Raw genomic sequence first — 18,691 nt, forward strand, 5'->3', positions numbered from 1 at the left:
CTAGATAAAACCATGTGAGAGACAGTCCTTGTGACAACTAGCCCCGGTCGGTCTCTGACTGTTCCAGTTCACTGCACTTGTCTACAGCTCTTGATCACCGAGTTTATGTGACGTAATTACATGGCACGGTGTCGTATCCAAGTTTTCGTGATGAAAAAAAAAAAAAGCTCTCGATCCAAACTTTAGGGGCGGAGAGACTGTTTCTGTAACAGTATAATCCAACAGAAGAAAGTTTAATTCACAAATCGTCGGATTATGATAACCGTTTTAAATAAGGGGTTCTTTCAGATGAAAAGCATTTGGTCGCAGAGATACAGCGATATCGGATCTTCTTTGAACGAACCTGTCAGTAGAGATTATCAGAAATGGTTGCTGATTATAACGGCTACTGGAAAATGATCTCCAACGAGAACTTTGAAGAGTACCTGAAAGCTCTGGGTGAGTTTTACAGCATTAAGATACTTAACCTTCAGCAAGCCTATTCCTCATTTGGAGTAACGCTTCTTTTTAACACAATAGAGTAACATTTGAATATAGGATATAGGCTATTTTGTTTCAATAATATTTAATGTTTAATATTTTGTATTTTATTTCATGGACTACAATATTCAGCTCTAGATTATGCACCATTTATTTCTATGAAAAATGGTACAAATATTAATACAGTAACTTAAAGGGGTGATGAACTTGAGAAATCGAATTGTCCTTGAGCTTTTGACATATAAGAGGTCATCATACTATAAGAATATACTGTAAGTTTCAAAACTGAAAACTTATTTGTTAGTCCAATAAAAGCTTTTATTGACACCAGGCACAGACAGGTTTTTCAAAGTGGGGATCAATGACGTCAAAGGGTATAAAACACCGCCTCCGCAGAAGAAGATCAACGCCTACTTCAACACTTTTACATTTTTTACAGTCTATGCTTCAACACTGCCTGTTTAGCCCCGCCCACTGATTCATTATGCAAAACTGTTATCAAATCATAGCAGTGGGCGTTTACTTCCAAGTCTTCAATGCGGCACGCCGATAAAAACCAAGCGTTTCAGGAGCTTGGCTCAAAACAGGGTAGAAAATAGTCTATTACTTATTCATTTTGATGTTTTTGAATATAAAAACCAAGAACGTCATGTCAACATATGAAAAGACAAGAATATATATATATATTTTTTTTAAGCCAGTTCATGACCGCTTTAAAAATACTAAAGGTATTTTAAATCCAATGCATGGAAGGCAGATTGGCACCATCTGTTGGAAGAAATGTGTAATCACATGTAATATCATGGCTTATTACATGGCTTGGTTGAATTCCAATGTAGAATGCGGACCGCTGCGAAGTATTCTTTAGCGGAAGCAATACAATCGTTTTTAAATCAATAAACTCCTTTTTAAATCAATATTTTGTGTCAAATTATTTATTTATTTTGTAGGTAGCCATGTAATAAGCGGGATAATGTATTGCGAGGCGGTTGTTATAGCGAATAACAACCGCCTCGCTATACATTATCCCTTACATAGCCACTGGATGCCAGTATAGGACTATATATTAATACATAACGTTACATAGTGTGTTTAATCCCTAACTTTGCTTATAATAGCATTATCAGACATAATTCCTTACTAGGTTTTGCATTTGGATAAAAATTGACATTATCAAATACTGCCTCATCGTTGCTGATTCGTAGATTGTACCCCAAAAAATAGCTCTGTGTTTTCGTAATTTTCTTGTTACCCGGTCATTTCTAATGGCGGTGATTTTTGACAGAGAAGATTGTGACCATTTAGCCTTTTATAGTCATTCATATAGCTCAAAAGTTCCACAAAAGTCAACAAGTTTAGTACCATTCTAATAAAGCAATGGTTCTACAATGACAGAAGACCTCCAGAGTGTTAGATAAACAAAAACAAATATGTGGAAATTAGTTTAGCAAGATGCCATGTACTTTGTGATATTACCTATTTTCTCAGATTGAGCGTTAGTTTATTTTTCTCTCTTTTATGTATATGACCATATTTATCACCCTATTGCACACATTATGAAATCAGTGTTAAAAATAGATTATGTACTTTTCTTGCACAAATTCATATTTGATCCCGTATTTATGTGTCGCATAAATAAAAAACAAATATAAAGTTTGTTCGAAAAGTACCACTGTGTTTTGGACATGTACCTTTGTATTCCTCAGATTACAATGTAAATAACATTGTGCATGTGGCATGTGCATGTCTCTGGTAATCATTCAGTACCATGGTGTTGAAGTACCAAGTTATTTCCATCTGTAATCATCTCTATGGTAATCCTGGGATACCTTTTTATAAGGGTATCCATGGAAATTCACATTTTCACATGAGGTATAATTTTCTTTTCCAGATGTAAATGTAGCTATTAGAAAGATCGCCACCCTGCTGAAGCCTGATAAAGACATCAGTCAGGATGGAGATCACTTCATCATAAAGACTCTCAGCACCTTCAAGAACTACAACATGGACTTTGTGGTTGGTCAGGAGTTCGAGGAGGATCTGAGTGGAGTGGACGACAGGAAATGTATGGTGAGCAAACTTTCATGGCAAACATTTGGCGGCTTTAGATCTTAAAAGCATAATTCTTTTTTTTTTTTAATTGTGAAGCACTACTCAAAATAACTTTAATGCTATTATCTCAACTTTGCCATTTGACTTAAGATGACCTTGCAACATTACACATTTGATTCTTCATAGATGCTGCCTCTTTGTATAGACACTAGATGTTGAAAGTAAGTTTCTCCAAAAATTTCTCAGAAGTTTTGAGACTTTTCTTACCTTTAAATAAATGCGCAAATGTGCAAATGGGCCTGCATGGTTTATTAGATCTATTTTCACACACACTCACAAAAAAATATTATAACATTCCAGTATCAGTAATAATTCTCTTATAAGGTTGCCATTTGTATAATTTCATTGCCCTTGAAAATCACTAAATGTGCATGTCATTTACAGTTCACAGTCTCAACTAATAAGAAAAGGGAAAAGTGTGAAATGAGAGCAATAATTGGCTCTTTAATCTAATAAGAAGCGTTACTCTCTCTCTTTTCATTTTCCCCTCACTTTTCCTTTCATTTGGAGAAACTTGGTTTATCTAAGACCTGTGATGAGACAATTGCAGCTATGTAGAGATAATAATCTGTTTCTTGCTTAAAGGGATAGTTCACCCCAAAATAAAAATTCTGTCATCATTTACTCAACCTCATGTTGTTCCAGACCTGTATGAATTTCTTTGTTCTGTTGGAACAACTTGAGGGTGAGTAAATGATGACAGAATTTTCATATTTGGGTGAACTATCCCTTTAACCCCTAAGGTTGCCTTTTCGCTGCATGGAGTTCCGAACATAAACGTATGCAGAGTATTCTTTATTATAGTTTTGTTATAGTTTCCATTGCATGAGCAATTTGTTAGTTGTGTTGCACTAGATGTGAATGTGTCTCCTCTAAAACAAAAATGTGCATTGTTCATGTTCACGTTCACTTTTCACAAAAAGTTTTGGAGTCGCAGTCAATAAAAAAAACACTTGAAACGCAGCATTTAGTAAAGATGTTGTGACCCGGTTTGTCCTGAACAAAAATCACTCGCCCCATTTAGTCCACACAGTGCCAGACATTGTTTCTCTTCATTCCAGCCAATAGGCCTTTTCAACATACTTCTCTTTGTGCAGCATGTAATCACAGTGCAAACTCATTTTGCAAACATGGAACCAATTTAATTTTATCTTTGTGTCGATGAATTTATAGATGTGCTTTTCTCCTCCAACTGCTATTGCAAAATCTGTTCTGCTTCCCTGTGTCTTTGCAGTCCTAATGCAACTGTGTATTTTTGCTATATCTGTGCAGGTTAAAAATAAATCACCTTCTCTGTTATGCATTATAGACCACTATCACCTGGGATGGAGAGAAACTGGTGTGTGTGCAGAAAGGAGAGATCGAGGGGAGGGGCTGGACCCACTGGATTGAGGGAGATGAACTACACTTGGTAGGCCAGTTCTCATGCATTTCATTTGTAACATCCTTGATGGTATTCCCTATCAGGGATGGTAGTTTCGCATGCATCTAGTATAATGTCAGAAATATAGCTGAAGGCGTATGCAGTACAGCATCTCAAAAACTGTTTAGGCTACGCGGCAGATGGTGGGGGAAGAGCTATTCTCAAATCTCAAAACTTTCATCACTGTGATGATGCACCTGAAAAAGCACAACAATGACAGACTGATTATTATAATACATTTGAACTTGTTTTAAATAATTCTAATGGGGATCAGAAACCATCATTATGATTTGATAGGATTTTTAAATGAAGTTGACTGGAATATGATGGGTGGAGGTAATAACAACAGATGTTTGGCTTCAGCTGTGCGTTTGATCATGCATAATAAACCAAACCTCGTTTCTGACTGCGTTGCTGTAGCGTTACCAAAGAACTGGACATTGGTGACACCATCTGGTTGAAAATTATACACAGTACAAACGTTTGGAAAAGTACTATTTTTAATGTGTTTGAATGGGCTTGATGAGCATTAGAGACTTATTTCATTAAAAATAGTAATGTTTCCAAACTTTTGACTGGTACTGTACATTGTTGCATTGTGCTAAAAAAAGACCACTGTTAGGGAACATGTACCATGTTAATTATAGCAGAAACTAAACCTACATGATTTACTCTTCTGTGGAACACAAAAGAAGATATTTAGAAAAATGTCTCAGTGTTTTTTTCCACAAGACCCTGCTGACTTTCATTGTAGACATTCTTCAAAATACATTTTGCGTTCCAAAGAGGAGAGAAAGTCATGAGGTTTTGGAATGACATGAGGGTGAGTCACAGAATCTTCATATTTAGGTCAACTTTTCCTTTAAGTATGTTTTCTTTGCTTGCAGGAGCTGAGAGCCGGCGGGGTTGTGAGTAAACAGGTCTTCAAAAAGGCTTAAACCTGTACCGACACTGAACACTGGCAAAGAGATCCGGAAAAACCCAGCAATTTAAAGTATATAAACCCCTGCCACATTTTCCAACACCTATCTGTCTGTCTGTGTGCACCATCATCTCTGCTATTGTGAAAACCAGTCAAACACCATCTGTGATAGTCTGTCACAATCTATATGTTCTTGTTTGTTCTGATCCTCACAGAGGAAGATCTCCAGCGACATTCATTCGTAGGTGCCGCCGCTTGTCATTTAGATGTTATTTACATTAGTGGTATAGAGAACACTGGGATAAGCTGCACTATAAGTGAACAATCAAACAACAGGTGCGTCAGGATATTGTCTTGGACGCAACAAAAACAGTCCTCAGATTGGGAGCTTCTGTGTACATAAAAGTAATTAGACTCCAGAGAGGATGTGCTGAAGGAAAAATGATGTGACGAGTCGCAGTGCCGCCCGGCTGCTGTCGCTCTGATTGAAGAGTCTGTCAGTCTCTTGGGTTCTGAGTATGGCAGGGTTTTGCTTTCCTTCCCATCATGCCTCTGTGACTGTGCGCACAAAAGCATACATAAATCAGCAAAATAAAGAGAGACGCTTTGCGTTCTGCTGTTCATATGCATCTTAATGTGTTCGTTTGAACTTTCTATCCACACACTAGTTTAATAAAGGCATACCAGCTGGAATGTAAATTAAATATTGCTGCCGGTTTGGTGTGTGTTTTGAAAAATCCCGGTTGGCATGTTCACTTTTCATTATTGCTGAGAAATGCTTCACCGGTTCTGAAGTATTACATGAATATTAAGGGAACTAAAGCAGGACACTTACATCCACTTAAGAAGAAAACAAAAGGCATATAATTGGCAGTGTGTTGATAACTGAAGACCGCCGACCGGTTAAGTCTGTGCAGTCATTCATTTTCCACATTTGGCCCGGAGTCTATCAACGGCTTCCTGCCAGGTGTTCCTTTTAGCTAAAAATGTGTTCCCCACATTGGCAGTCCACTCAGCATCCACTTCCTTTTTTCATGCTAATGGCTCCAAATATATTTTTGGGGTCTTAATTTACTTAAAATAGTGATCTGTTTGTACTAGTAACCTGGACCGTGTTTAGCACACTTTGAACTTATAAACCTGAGACAGATTATGCAAGCAAAATAATACATTTATCAACAGTGAAAACATATGATATATACTTACTAAAAATCCCTTGTACCTTCAGAGGAAATTAACCATTCTTAGGTCCAAATTTACTTGTATAGGTCATAATCGTGGGAGGGAAATAGAATTTCTCTTTTAACAAAGACACTACCTTACCTGATGATGAACTTATCATTTCTAATTGGATTTGGGACTTGTAATGTAGGAATTCACGCAGCCATTATCTTGAAGAAAAGTAGCGGCACTGAATCGCCTCAAATTTTTTTGTCAAAGAATCTTCACACTCTAATCCAAAACGCCAGATGATTACAACAGCTATTGGAAAATGATCTCAATTTAGAACTCTAATGAGTACCTGAAAGCTCTCGGTGAGTCAATTACGAGTTCAAAAAGCAGGGAATCTTCTGTAGGCTTAATTAACATTATCATCGCACTGCACTATAAAACCTTTGGAACATAATTACATTACTAAGTTGGGCTGCTTAATCCTACCAATTAAATTAAAGAGTATAACAGATATATTATAATTTTTATAATTGAATTTGCACTCATGTTATTTATATCTATCGACATGTGCATACATACGCTCACTGGCCACTTTATTAGGTATACTGTTCAACTGCTCATAAACGCACATATCTAATCAGCCAATCACATGGCAGCAACTCAATGCATTTAGCATCAGAATTGGGAAGAAAGGTGTTTTATTTGACTTTGAACTGGATTTTGACTGACTTTAGTTAATTGGAATGGTTGTTGCTGCCAGACGGGCTGGTCTGAGTATTTCAGAAACTGCTGATCTACTGGGATTTTTATGCACCACCATCTCTAGGGTTTACATAGAATGGTCAGAAAAAAAAGAAGATTTCCAATGAGTGGCAGTTCTGTGGGCTAAAATGCCTTGTTGATGCAAGAGGTCAGAGGAGAATGACTGGTTTGAGCTAATAGAATGGCAACAGTAACTCAAATAACCACTCATTACAACCGAGAGTGTAACACGTCGAACCTCGAAGCAAATGGGCTACAGCAGCAGAAAACCACACCGGGTACCAATCCTGTCAGCTAAGAATAGGAAACTGAGGTTACAATTCACACGGGCTCACTAAAATTGGACAATCAAAGATTGGGAGTCTCGATTTTTGTGCTGCGACATTCAGATGCTAGAATTTGGCATAAACAACATGACATTTTTGGCAGACTTTGGATCCCTTAATAACAATTGAGCATTGTTTAAATGCCACAGCCTGCCTGAGTATTGTTGCTGACCATGTCCATCCCTTTATGACCACAGTGTACCCATCTTCGGATGGCTACTTCCAGCAGGATAACATGAAATGTCAAATCATCTTAAACTGGTTTCTTGAATATGACAGTTCACTATCCTCAAATGACCTCAACAGTCACCAGATCACAATCCAACAGAGCACCTTTGGGATGTGCTGCTACGGGAGATTCGCCTCAAGGATGTGCATTTGACAAATCTGCAGCAACTGCGTGATGTTAATATGGACCAAAATCTCAGAGAAATGTTTCCAGCACCTTGTTGAATCTATGCCACAAAGAATTAAGGCAGTTCTAAAGTGAGTGTATGTACTCACATATTAGTGTGTGTCATTAAATATGTAATTTAAATGGCCTGTTTTCAAACAGTCTTTGAAAATGTAAACACAGAAGCAACAGAAAATAATAAATATAAACACTGGGAGTTAATTAATCTCGTTTTGATTTTGGCTCTGGTTCCTGGCAGACACAAATTTCGCGATTAGGAAAATTGCCACTGTGATGAAGCCAACAATGGCATCTCTGAGAATGGAGATCGCTTCATCAACGAGACAGTCACCATTAACGGCGTGACATTGACTGTATTTTGCCAGGAGTTTGATCTGTCGGGAGCTGATGAAAGTATTTTGATTACCTATTTCGTATTTCGATTTAAATGTATAATAACTTCTATGTAAGATTCATTTCAACATTTGAGTCAGTGCCCTTGTTTTCTTTCTCTATTGATATGCTATGGAAATTGGTAGAGGCATCAAATCATAAATCTATTAAGCATATAAGATGCAAAGGCCTACATTATACACTCCGTCTGTAGTGATATACTCTGCATAGTTATGATGAAAATACTAATCATCATAATCATGGGCCTTATTCATCATTATCATCCTTATTGCACTGACAAGATTAACCAGATCTGCTAAAATGATAAGAGCAGATGGTTGCTGTAGTTTCCTTTTGTCTTGTTTATCTCTTGTTGTAGGAATACAGCTCCTGGCATAATAGAAAAACAGGTCTTCAAGAAATCCTGTACCTTACATTTACATTTATGCATTTGGCAGACGCTTTTATCCAAAGCGACTTACATTGCATTTCAAGGCACTCTTATCAGTTCTTATAATACCTAGCGAAAGCGTTCTTGTTCCTACCCCAAAACTTCTTCACTTTCTTCTCCCCCACGACACCTAGTGTCAAAACAATATAACAGTAACATTTCAATTAACTGACTTTATTCAAGTCAAAAATATTAGTCAACATCACTGAATCCAAATGCATTGATTTTTACCAACAAAGCTATTTTTATGCATTAAGTTGGGTAGAAATAGCTCTTTAAGGTAGCTATTGCAAGTTACCTATTGGAAGGTAATTCAAAAAGCAAAAAAAAAAAAGTAGTTGTGTGTGTTTAACAAGAAATGTGGGTTAGGTGTATCTGATTCCTTATATGAAAGGCAAGGAGAGCACAGACAAGAAGAAAGATGATGAATGCAGTCTGGCTCCTGCAGCTCTCATAGACAAGCTTGATGGAAAGGATGTTGGACCCTGTGTATATTGTCATGTGTTCTAAAAATGTGCCAGCTGCCAACAAAATGAAAATGACCTATAAAATAAAGAAAGATGGAGTGAACCTGACTGTGTGGTGGTGGTTTTGTGTTTGTTTGTGTGAATAGTAGTAAGAGTTTCCAATTACCAAGTGCATTTCTATGCATCAAAACTCCATGGTAAAATATATTATATATCTGACATCAAAATCTGGCATGAAGATAAGGAATACGTTTCTTTAAGTTAAGATGTATGAGTTTGACATATTCAGGTAATAATATAGGCTACTTAAAAAATTGTATTTTAACAGACTATGATGAAACAATAGTTAAGAATCTAAAGTACAAACAAAATGTCTATCCAAACTTGCAATTCTTCATTAAAACAGCTGATAGCAGGAGCCTGTAGGTTTTAGGTCATGCAGCATTGGTTTGGTGGACTAAAATGTAGGATTATGTACGTAAACTATTTAAAAATGGTGTACTTATTCAATGTGCATTGAGTATGTTACATCAAACACAATTAATGTTTCTGTAAAAGTAGGATAACCAGGATTACCTATTTACGACAACATAATCTTTTTCTCATGCCACTGCCACTTATAGTGGCCTTCTGGGGCTTTTTTTTTTTAATTCTTAATCTAATATCTTCAGTTTAAATCCTCTTTATTTTTTATAGCCTATGCATTTCTTATCATTTGGGCCTGTAGCTTTTAAGGATAAAGGGTCAAAGAGAATTCTTTATTGCTCTGCATGCTACCATCCACATTATGCACGAGTTAGATTCATACTGGATGATTTAGAAATAAAGCCTTATGCTAATTGAGATTAATTGGTAAAGGATGGGATGTGTGCCATCGTGAAGGTCTTGTGAGCAAAAACATGTTCTACTCATTTTTTTACTGTGAGCCTGGGTCACAAATTAGTGTCACTCTCTTCAAGATGCCCTGCGAATCTTAGACTTCTAATTTACATGTCAACAGAGAAATGAGTTTTCAGTTCATTTAATCTAAAAGTTAATGTAGCAGCATGGTGTAAATCCATGTGAATAATGCAACGATTGTCCCCTACCATTAATCCATGTGTTCCGATATCTTGTACTTTGATCCTCGAGGGTTATGCACTGGATTGTGCACATTGTGGTAGTGTTTTTAGATGTGCTGAGCACATGTGTCGCGGTAATGAGCTGATCCGATTATTACAGTGGTAAATAAAATGCGGTGCTGATAGTCAGAGAGCTGCACAACAGTAGCTGGGGAACGATCAAGCATCAGGTCTCCTCTAAAAAACACTTTCAGGGTACGAAGAAAATCACATTTCACAATGCCTGCTGATTATAATGGCGTCTGGAAAATGATCTCCAGTGACAACTTTGAGGAGTATCTCAAAGCTCTCGGTAAGTTTTTATTTATTTTTTATAAGGGTATGTGACTGTATGAATTCTTGCTTTATTTAAAAAAAAAAAATCTTGGATGAAACCATAGGATGAAACCGAAACACGTAATGCTGGTTGGTGGTGTGAAGTTGATTCATTAATTTACAGTGGCTCGGACTGTCAGTAGCAGTTCACGGTGTTCAGATTCGTTCAGTGGCCGTTTCTACAAGTCGTTACCTGACCTGAGTGTTGTTGAATGAGTTAAATTATTCACACTGAACCGATTTTTTAAACGATATGTTGCCCTTCAAATCGGTCAACATATCCTTGTTCATAAACGAGACGACTTGTTCTTCAGTAGCCTAGTTGCTCCGACTCGTTCAGTGAAAGGGACGTTTTCGTTCTGTACTTCCAACCAATGAAATGCTCTTTCACAGCCCGCACTTGCATACCATTGGTCGTGCTTTTGTCAGTCTTTAAATCACAACATCGGTCACACGCTTATTTCTTTATAAACGAAACTCTATATTAGTAGGAAATTTAATTTGATAATTTAAAATATGTTAGCGGTAACTGGAGGAAAGTCTAGGTCTATATATTCCAAAGCATTCTTGAATTACAACCATTTAAGTTTGGATAGTGATTTTCATGTCTATGCGAAAAAAAGGGGGTTAAGACAGTTAAGGGGTTAATGAAAGTATTTAGATATCTAAACAAGTGTTTCCATAAACACTTAACTTGAATCGATTCATAAACAGGTCTGTTAAACCGGGCTACTAATTGTAATTTTCTTTTTCTTTTTTCTCTCACAATTCCTGAAGAAATTAATGTTGCTATCAGGAAAATTGCTGTTTTGTTAAAACCTGACAAAGATATCACCCAGACTGGAGATCACTTTGTCATCAAGACTGTCAGCACGTTCAAGAACTATGACATGGACTTTGTGGTTGGTCAGGAGTTTGAGGAAGACCTGGGTGCAGTTGATGGCAGGAAATGTATGGTGAGTGTAGCCTACCAACATTTTCCTTTCGTGCAATAAGTATAATCCAGAAGCATGAATTACAGTCATGGAGAGAAAAAATTGACGAGACATAAATTATAATGTTTGTCTGCTGCTGCTTTTTTCAGTCTTTGGCTTAGAAATGTTCTGCTCCCTTGAATGACTTATTTGATTGTAATCCCCTCATGTGTACATGGAATGCAGTTGTGTACAGAAAGCTGCAATGACTGAAATATTAAGTGAGAGCACCAAAGTTTTATCCTTGTTTTAGTAATTCAGATGTTCAGCTTTTGGTGGCTCTTGTTAGCTGACCTACTCCAAACTTGAGAAAAAATTATTTAAATGTTATGCTTCAGTGTCATAAAAATATTTAAAAGGCATGCATTCATTTATCTGATTAAGTAAGACATGAGCGGAATAAATTAAACAAAAAATTGTTATCACAGAAATCATATCTAAGCAGTTTTTTTATATATATATATAATGCAGTACTGTTATAAATGATTTACCCGTGCACTTCATTATTTTTTAAAATTCAAGTGCCCTTGTCATCTTTAATCAAAATAACTTCCCCTCCCACTTGCAGCAACATGTCTTCTCTTCTCTGATGATGTGTTTACTGGCGCGAGGGCAGGACAACCTGTCACTCACATGACATCACAGTAATAGCAAAACACAACCATCCAATCAATTCCTGATGGACAAAGTCAAGTCCCGCCCTACATTTGTTTTTTTCTTGTTGGAGAAGCCATTTTACTTGGATAATATATGTCACAATAAGGAAGAAAAGACTGTCTCACCTTCCGTTTTATGCAGTCTTTAAATTAAACTGTCAACATCCATCCATTACAGTTTCACTGGTGCTTTGAGGTGCAACTACCCAACATAAAACCTTCCCATTTAATTATTATAATTTTTTTAATAATTTATGTTATAGATTAAATATCAAACCGTAAATTCCACTTATTTAAACATGTTGTAGTAAACTTTGCATTGTTTAATCCACAGACTACCATCACCTGGGATGGAGACAAGCTTGTGTGTGTGCAGAAAGGAGAGATTGAGGGCAGGGGCTGGACCCACTGGATTGATGGAGATGAACTTCATTTGGTGTGTAATGTATACTAAACTACACTTGAAACATCTTTTCTTATACACTCTCATTTTCCCCCATACAACAATTACTTTGTTTTTGGAAACTGTGAGTTAGTGTAAAACATATGGTAACTGATGATACAAATGACACGTGCTCACCAGTGTGTATAAGGGGCTCATGCAGGGAACGTTATTATCGTTTCAAGGCTATTGTACTGTTGAACTCATCTAAAACGTTAACAACAGATGTTCGACCACATCTGTGCAATGTTGCGCTTAATTACCCCAAGCAACCCCTTTGACAAAAAAGTGTCTACGGTCTGTTGAAGAATCTATATTTAGGCACATAGCACCACCTGCTGGTGAGAAGACACAGGAACATGGTTTATCTGAAATGGATGTGGTTGTCTAGAGCAAAGGATATTGATTCTAGGTGACCTTTGTCCTGGTTTTGTTTTATAATTCTGTTTTGTATATTTTCTATGCAGGAGCTGAGAGCAGCTGGAGTTGTGAGCGAGCAGGTTTTCAAGAAGTCTTAAGCTTCCGTTGCATAGTTAAGCCTCCTAGTGGAAAAGACAGAAACAACCACCATAGACTGAGCTGTGCATTATTCATCCTCTCATTCATCAATCTTTCTGTTTGCACTTGCATTTTGCATATATGCATGCATCTGCTTGATGTGCCTTTCTAGAGTCCTCATCAGACAAAGTTTATTCCAAATGACCAATTACTTGTTAATTACTTGTTAACTGACACCTGTTAAATTAATTTGTGTGTGGGTTTGGTATGTTATAGTACTGTGGTCACTAAGCCTCCTAACTGGGAGCTTTACTGCAGTATAAAAAATACCGCCTTTACGATCTGAGGGTCTTTCTGGCTGGAGGAGAGAAGATGGGTCTTGACCCCACAGCAAATTGAGCTCTTTTCAGAAGCAGGAAGAGGAGGATGATATGAAGAGGCTCTGTAAACCTGCACCCCTTGTATATCGCGTGTGCTAAAAGTGTGACAAATCAGAACTAACAAAATAAAGAAAACTGATGAGAATAGTGAACATGCATGCTTTCGTGTTGCCTTTTATTTTCTTTGACAAAGTTTCACCACACATTGTTTACATGACATAAATAAGTTGAGGGATGAAAAAGACAATATCTACTATTATACTATTAGCAATGACTATTATTAATTGGCAGGAACGTTCACTTTTATTCACAGTAGATTACTTGTGGTTCAAGTCACAGCAGTTGAGAACTTGTTTCTTATATACCTGTTTACACACCACTCCACAGACTCGCATTTCCTGTTAATTAAAATTAAAAAAAATGTTTCAGTTATATTTTTGATCAAATAAATTCAGCCTTGGTGAGCATAAGAGACTTATGCATTAACACTGTACCAACAACCCCAAACTATTGAACAGTAGGTCAATTATAGAGTTTAGTGGTCATTATGCGCAAATATTGTTGAGTAACAAATGAAGAATCCCAGACAGTCGTATAATGAAGTCACTAAATAGATTTCAGCTTATACACATTTGAAACATGTTTGCTTTTGTAATGTGCGACTGCCGAGGTAATGATGTTATCTCATTAACTGCACTGTTGACTGCACCAACAACAAGAATCAGCCAAGTGTGACCTTTCATTATACAACAGACCATGTCCTCAAATGAACTGCGTCCCTATACAAACTTACCACATGTAACTCATCCCCTTTCACCCACTGTGTCCAGCCCCTTCCTTCCTTTTCTCCTTTTTGCACACACACCAGTTTGTCTCCCTCCCAGTTTACCGTGGTCTACAAAATAAGGACAGATACACGCCACTGAAAGAGATGAAGCTGGAACCGACACACAGAATAGAGAATAAATAGTGTACTTTACCAAAAACTTCTAATACCAAAATTAACATAAAAAAACATAATTTATTAGCAGAATCATTAACATGGTTTATAGCACAAACAATTGAATCATTTACACACTTTGTTGTTCTTATTATTTGCCTTTCTCTAAAAAAAAGTCTATATAGAAACTTAAAGGGTTCTGTCAGGTGCTTCAAAGAACCTTTCCCATTATGGGATCATAAATATACAGTGCTATGCATAAGTTTAGACACCCATACTAAAGTTGACTAAAAAGAGGAATAAAAAATCATCTTTTGGAAACTGAACTTAATGCCTTAATTTAAAAAATGAGGAAAAATCCAACCTTTAAGGACACCAATTTTCTTTGTGAATGAATAATGTATCGTAAATAAATAAATGTTCTTCCTTAAAATACAGGGTGCATAAGTTTGGACACCCCTATGTTAAATTCCCATAGAGACAGGCAGATTTTTATTTTTAAGTATTTTTAAAAAAAAAATTTTTAGGATACTATGCATCCTGATAAAGTTCCCTTGGCCTTTGGAATTAAAATAGCCCCACATCATCACATAGCCTTCACCATACCTAGAGAGATGCATTGAGAGATGATCTTATGGAAAGTACCCCATGCCAATCTCTAGGTATGGTAAAGGCTATGTGATGATGTGGGGCTATTTTAATTCCAAAGGCCAAGGGAACTTTATCAGGATGCATAGTATCCTAAAAAAATAAAAAATAAAAAAATACTTTAAAATAAAAATCTGCCTGGGAATTTAACATAGGGGTGTCCAAACTTATGCACCCTGTATTTTAAGGAAGAACATTTATTTATTTACGATACATTATTCATTCACAAAGAAAATTGGTGTCCTTAAAGGTTGGATTTTTCCTAATTTTTTAAATTAAGGCATTAAGTTCAATTTCCAAAAGATGATTTTTTATTCCTCTTTTTAGTCAACTTTAGCATGGGTGTCTAAACTTATGCATAGCACTGTAAATAAAATTAAATAAACTTCATGCGGAATTGAAAAAAATCAGTTATGTGACCTTTACAATTCCACATAACTTAATTTTTTCAATTCCTCATGAAGTTTATTTAATTTCAAGGCAATGGGTTTCCTTACTTTTTGTTAAGCCAGCTGATCTCTTTTTACAGTGTATAACCTTTTTGCATAAAGAGTTCTTTAAAATTGAGGCAAGAACTAGGGTTCTAAATAGAACCCCATTGAACCTTTTTTTCTAAGAGCGAATTGGAAGAATTGGAAGTCTCGCACATTCACAATAAATAGCTTAATTACGTGTTAAAAAATAAGGTGAATAAAAAAAATAAAAAAAAATAAAAAAAAAACATTTAACCCCTATAAAGCTCTCATTGTAAACTGAACACAAACACTATACTAACATGCCTAAACTAGTTGACCTCACGTTCCCTGAGCACCAGGTGTTGCGGCATTAGCCGAAAACCTCATGGATTTAAGCTTCAATAGGTCATTAAATCTCAATCTAATCCTATTTAATGGCATAATCACTGAGTCATACTTGACAATAGGAAATATACAGGTCAGATAGTACTACAAATAGAATATTTTTCCAGTATAAAGAACCTTTTGTGCAATAGAAAGTTTCCATTGATGTTATAGGTCTCTCGTGGAATCATAAAGAACCGTGTAATACACGAAAACATTTCTGTTTAGTTGCACTTTATATAAGGAGGTCACTTACCATACATTTCCTGTCATCTACCCCAACCAAATCCTCCTCAAACTCCTTTCCAACATCAAACTCCATATGGTAGTTCCTAAAGGTGGTGAGAGTCTTGATATTAAAATGATCACCATTCTGAACAATCTCCTTATCAAAGATGAGATAGCTGGCAATTTTTCTGATGACAAGATTCACATCTGTAAGTTGAATACATATAGAATTGGTCAACCATACCCATTTATGGTACATGAGCCCATTTTTACTGTACTCTATGTAAATCAACAAAATATAATGAGGCCTGGTATAAAACTTTTCTCTTGAGTACAAAATACAAGCACACTATAAAAAATTATTTGATCAATAAGTTACATGTTTTTTTTTTTTTTTTTTTAGTTATACAAGATTCACCTCGTTTTTTAAAGTCTGTTTAATGCAATTTAAGTTGAAATGACTTAAACACCCAAGTTGATTGTACTTAAAAATTTAAGGTAGAAACCTTTTTTGACCATTTTCAACAGAATTATAACATCTCCCATACCTCGTTCAGCAAAGGAAGTTAATTTCACAGGGGTATAATAAATAAATAAATAAATAAATATAAAATGATTCATACCTAGCACTTCCATGTATTCATCAAAGTTTTCATTACTTGTCATTTTCCAGTATCCATTCATGTCCACAGGAGACATCTTTGCTGCTTTTTTGCACTTGTCTTCTGCACTGATGTATCGACATCAAGGTGCGGTGTGGCGTCTCAAATCACACGGCAGGTTGTAATCCTAAAGCCAATTAGGGCCTTTGGATTATCTCAAAGAGCATTTATACATGTTGTAGGACACATGTAGTGGATTTTTTCCTCTTTTTCCCATTTTTTGCAGGAGCTCTGTCAAGGGGAGTGAATTCCAATGCGTGATGCATGTCATGACCTCATGTCAGTCACTGCATGTGAACAGACAGATATGTCTGTTTGTAATTGTTTTGATTCTCAGTCTGTCAGCTGCATAACAGTCAGTCAAAGAAACAATCACAATGCTGTCAAAAGGCTTCCATTTATGCTTACAGACTCTAGAGAAAGAGAGAGAGAGATGGGATAATTGTTCAGGTGAAGACCTGTCAGTAATGAGGTCAGTCTTCCTGACTAAATTACTCTGAAGTGTCTCCAGTGAAATGTAGAATAAAATATACATGAGATTCCTGAGATGTTTTATTTTTCTGAGCATGGCCTATTTTCTTTTCCATCAACCACAAGTGTGTGCTTTTGCCAACCAAACTTGTCTTGGTGTATCTACACTACCATTCCAAATTTGGGGGTCCATAAAGGGTCTTAAATGCCTCTTATGCTCAACGAGGCTGCATGTATTTGATTGGAAAATATGCTAAAACAGTAATATTGTGGAATAACATTACGATTTTGTCGTGTTATGTTGGTGTTTTGTTTTTGTTTTCATGGACTTTTACTTTGTATCCCTTTATTTCCTTCCGTTGTGTTCATTTGTTGTCATGGTGATTCATTGTTTCCTTGATTAGTTCACACCTGTTTTCTATTTTAATATATTTCAACAATGTCATTTATTCCTGTGATGGCAAAGTTGAATTTTCAGCATCATTACTCCAGTCTTCAGCGTCACAGAAAATCGCCTTCAGAAATCAGTCTAATATGCTGATTTGGTGCTCAAGAAAGGTTTCTTATTATTCCAATGTTAAAATCTTGCTTTTTGATATTTTGTGGAGAAAGTATAAAATAACAACATTTGAAATATAAATATTTTGTAACATTATAAATATCTTTACTGTCATCTTTGTTGTGTTATTTTCTTTAAAAAAACCTCATGTCATTCCATTTTGTTTTTCCAATGGAACAAAAATTTCGTACAAAAATGTCTACTTTTGTGTTCATGTATAGGCAATTTAAACGTACAGTATGTAACTTTTTCGCCGCTAGGGGTCACTAACCTCTTTACAATAACAAAGGCGTAGTTTGATGACGCAACATTTGCTAAGAATTATGGATCTTGTCGTCAACGTCAAGCCGACCGATCTAATAATGTTTATGGATGACTGAATACATCGATGTTTTTATCATGACTGTGATATGAAGCAGTTCGGGATTGCTAAGAGACAGCTATCAGCTCCACACGCGACGCGAGTCCCGCGGATATAAAAGGAATATGGACATTTCATTCTACCGAACTACACGCAAGTGCAGAATTACAACTCACAGGTCAGTTTATTAGACAAATTAAAGTTGTGAGGTAACGCAGCGCGGTTTCACTTGGTCTAACATTACACTATCACACTAAACTGCATTTGAATGTGTTGAAATTTATATGTTAGTTTGTCTGTATGAGACTAGCAGTAAGCTAGATCAACATTAGAATAACATACAGATCATATTCTAACATTTTATCATTGTTGAACTATATAACATTGATTAGTTTTATGTAAATGTGCTCACCTGTTTAATAAAGTACATGTAGGAGTGGTCAAAGTCTCGGACGTGGAGCTCTCGTTTATATACTGTCTATGGGAGCTCTAGGCATCTCGAAAACACCGCGCTGATATTGATTCTCGTTTTAGTTCTCCTTTTTTATCCAAAGTCTGCTTGCCATGGTCCATAATGTTTGAACGAAACAACAACAGCGTGCAAATAGACATTGCGAACTACACAGTTGCCCACGTCTGTCGCTTTGGTTACTATCAAAGGGCTCTGGTTCATAGCTCTGGTTGCTATGGCAGT

At 36.3% G+C, this 18,691-nt stretch overlaps 2 protein-coding genes across 6 annotated transcripts; one reads left to right on the forward strand and one right to left on the reverse strand.

Moving 5' to 3' along the window:
* Window positions 1-79: 79 nt before the first annotated feature.
* On the forward strand, window positions 80-13,446 carry LOC311291314 (retinol-binding protein 1-like). 5 transcript variants are annotated; one of them, XR_014627540.1, is made up of 5 exons: window positions 80-438; window positions 2,372-2,550; window positions 3,902-4,003; window positions 4,903-5,009; window positions 5,153-5,638. XR_014627540.1 is itself a non-coding variant. In XM_084410258.1 (4 exons), the coding sequence occupies exons 1-4, from the start codon at window positions 366-368 to the stop codon at window positions 4,951-4,953; spliced, it is 405 nt and encodes a 134-aa protein (XP_084266384.1). In that variant the 5' UTR covers window positions 80-365; the 3' UTR covers window positions 4,954-5,669. The 5 variants fall into 5 exon arrangements, 4 of the variants coding, with proteins under 4 accessions (XP_084266384.1, XP_084266385.1, XP_084266386.1 ...); XM_084410258.1 differs by having other exon boundaries at window positions 4,903-5,669; XM_084410259.1 differs by having other exon boundaries at window positions 2,372-2,545; window positions 4,903-5,565.
* On the reverse strand, window positions 13,430-17,019 carry rbp1.2 (retinol binding protein 1, cellular, tandem duplicate 2). Its single transcript, XM_084410254.1, has 4 exons — window positions 16,568-17,019; window positions 15,973-16,151; window positions 14,083-14,184; window positions 13,430-13,687 (listed from the first exon to the last, which is right to left on the reverse strand). Exons 1-4 carry the CDS (start codon window positions 16,641-16,643, stop codon window positions 13,607-13,609), a joined length of 438 nt encoding a protein of 145 aa, XP_084266380.1. The 5' UTR covers window positions 16,644-17,019; the 3' UTR covers window positions 13,430-13,606.
* Window positions 17,020-18,691: the final 1,672 nt, after the last annotated feature.

This window comes from Rutilus rutilus (assembly GCF_951802725.1).
Source record: "Rutilus rutilus genome assembly, chromosome: 6".
Lineage (NCBI taxonomy): Eukaryota > Metazoa > Chordata > Actinopteri > Cypriniformes > Leuciscidae > Rutilus > Rutilus rutilus.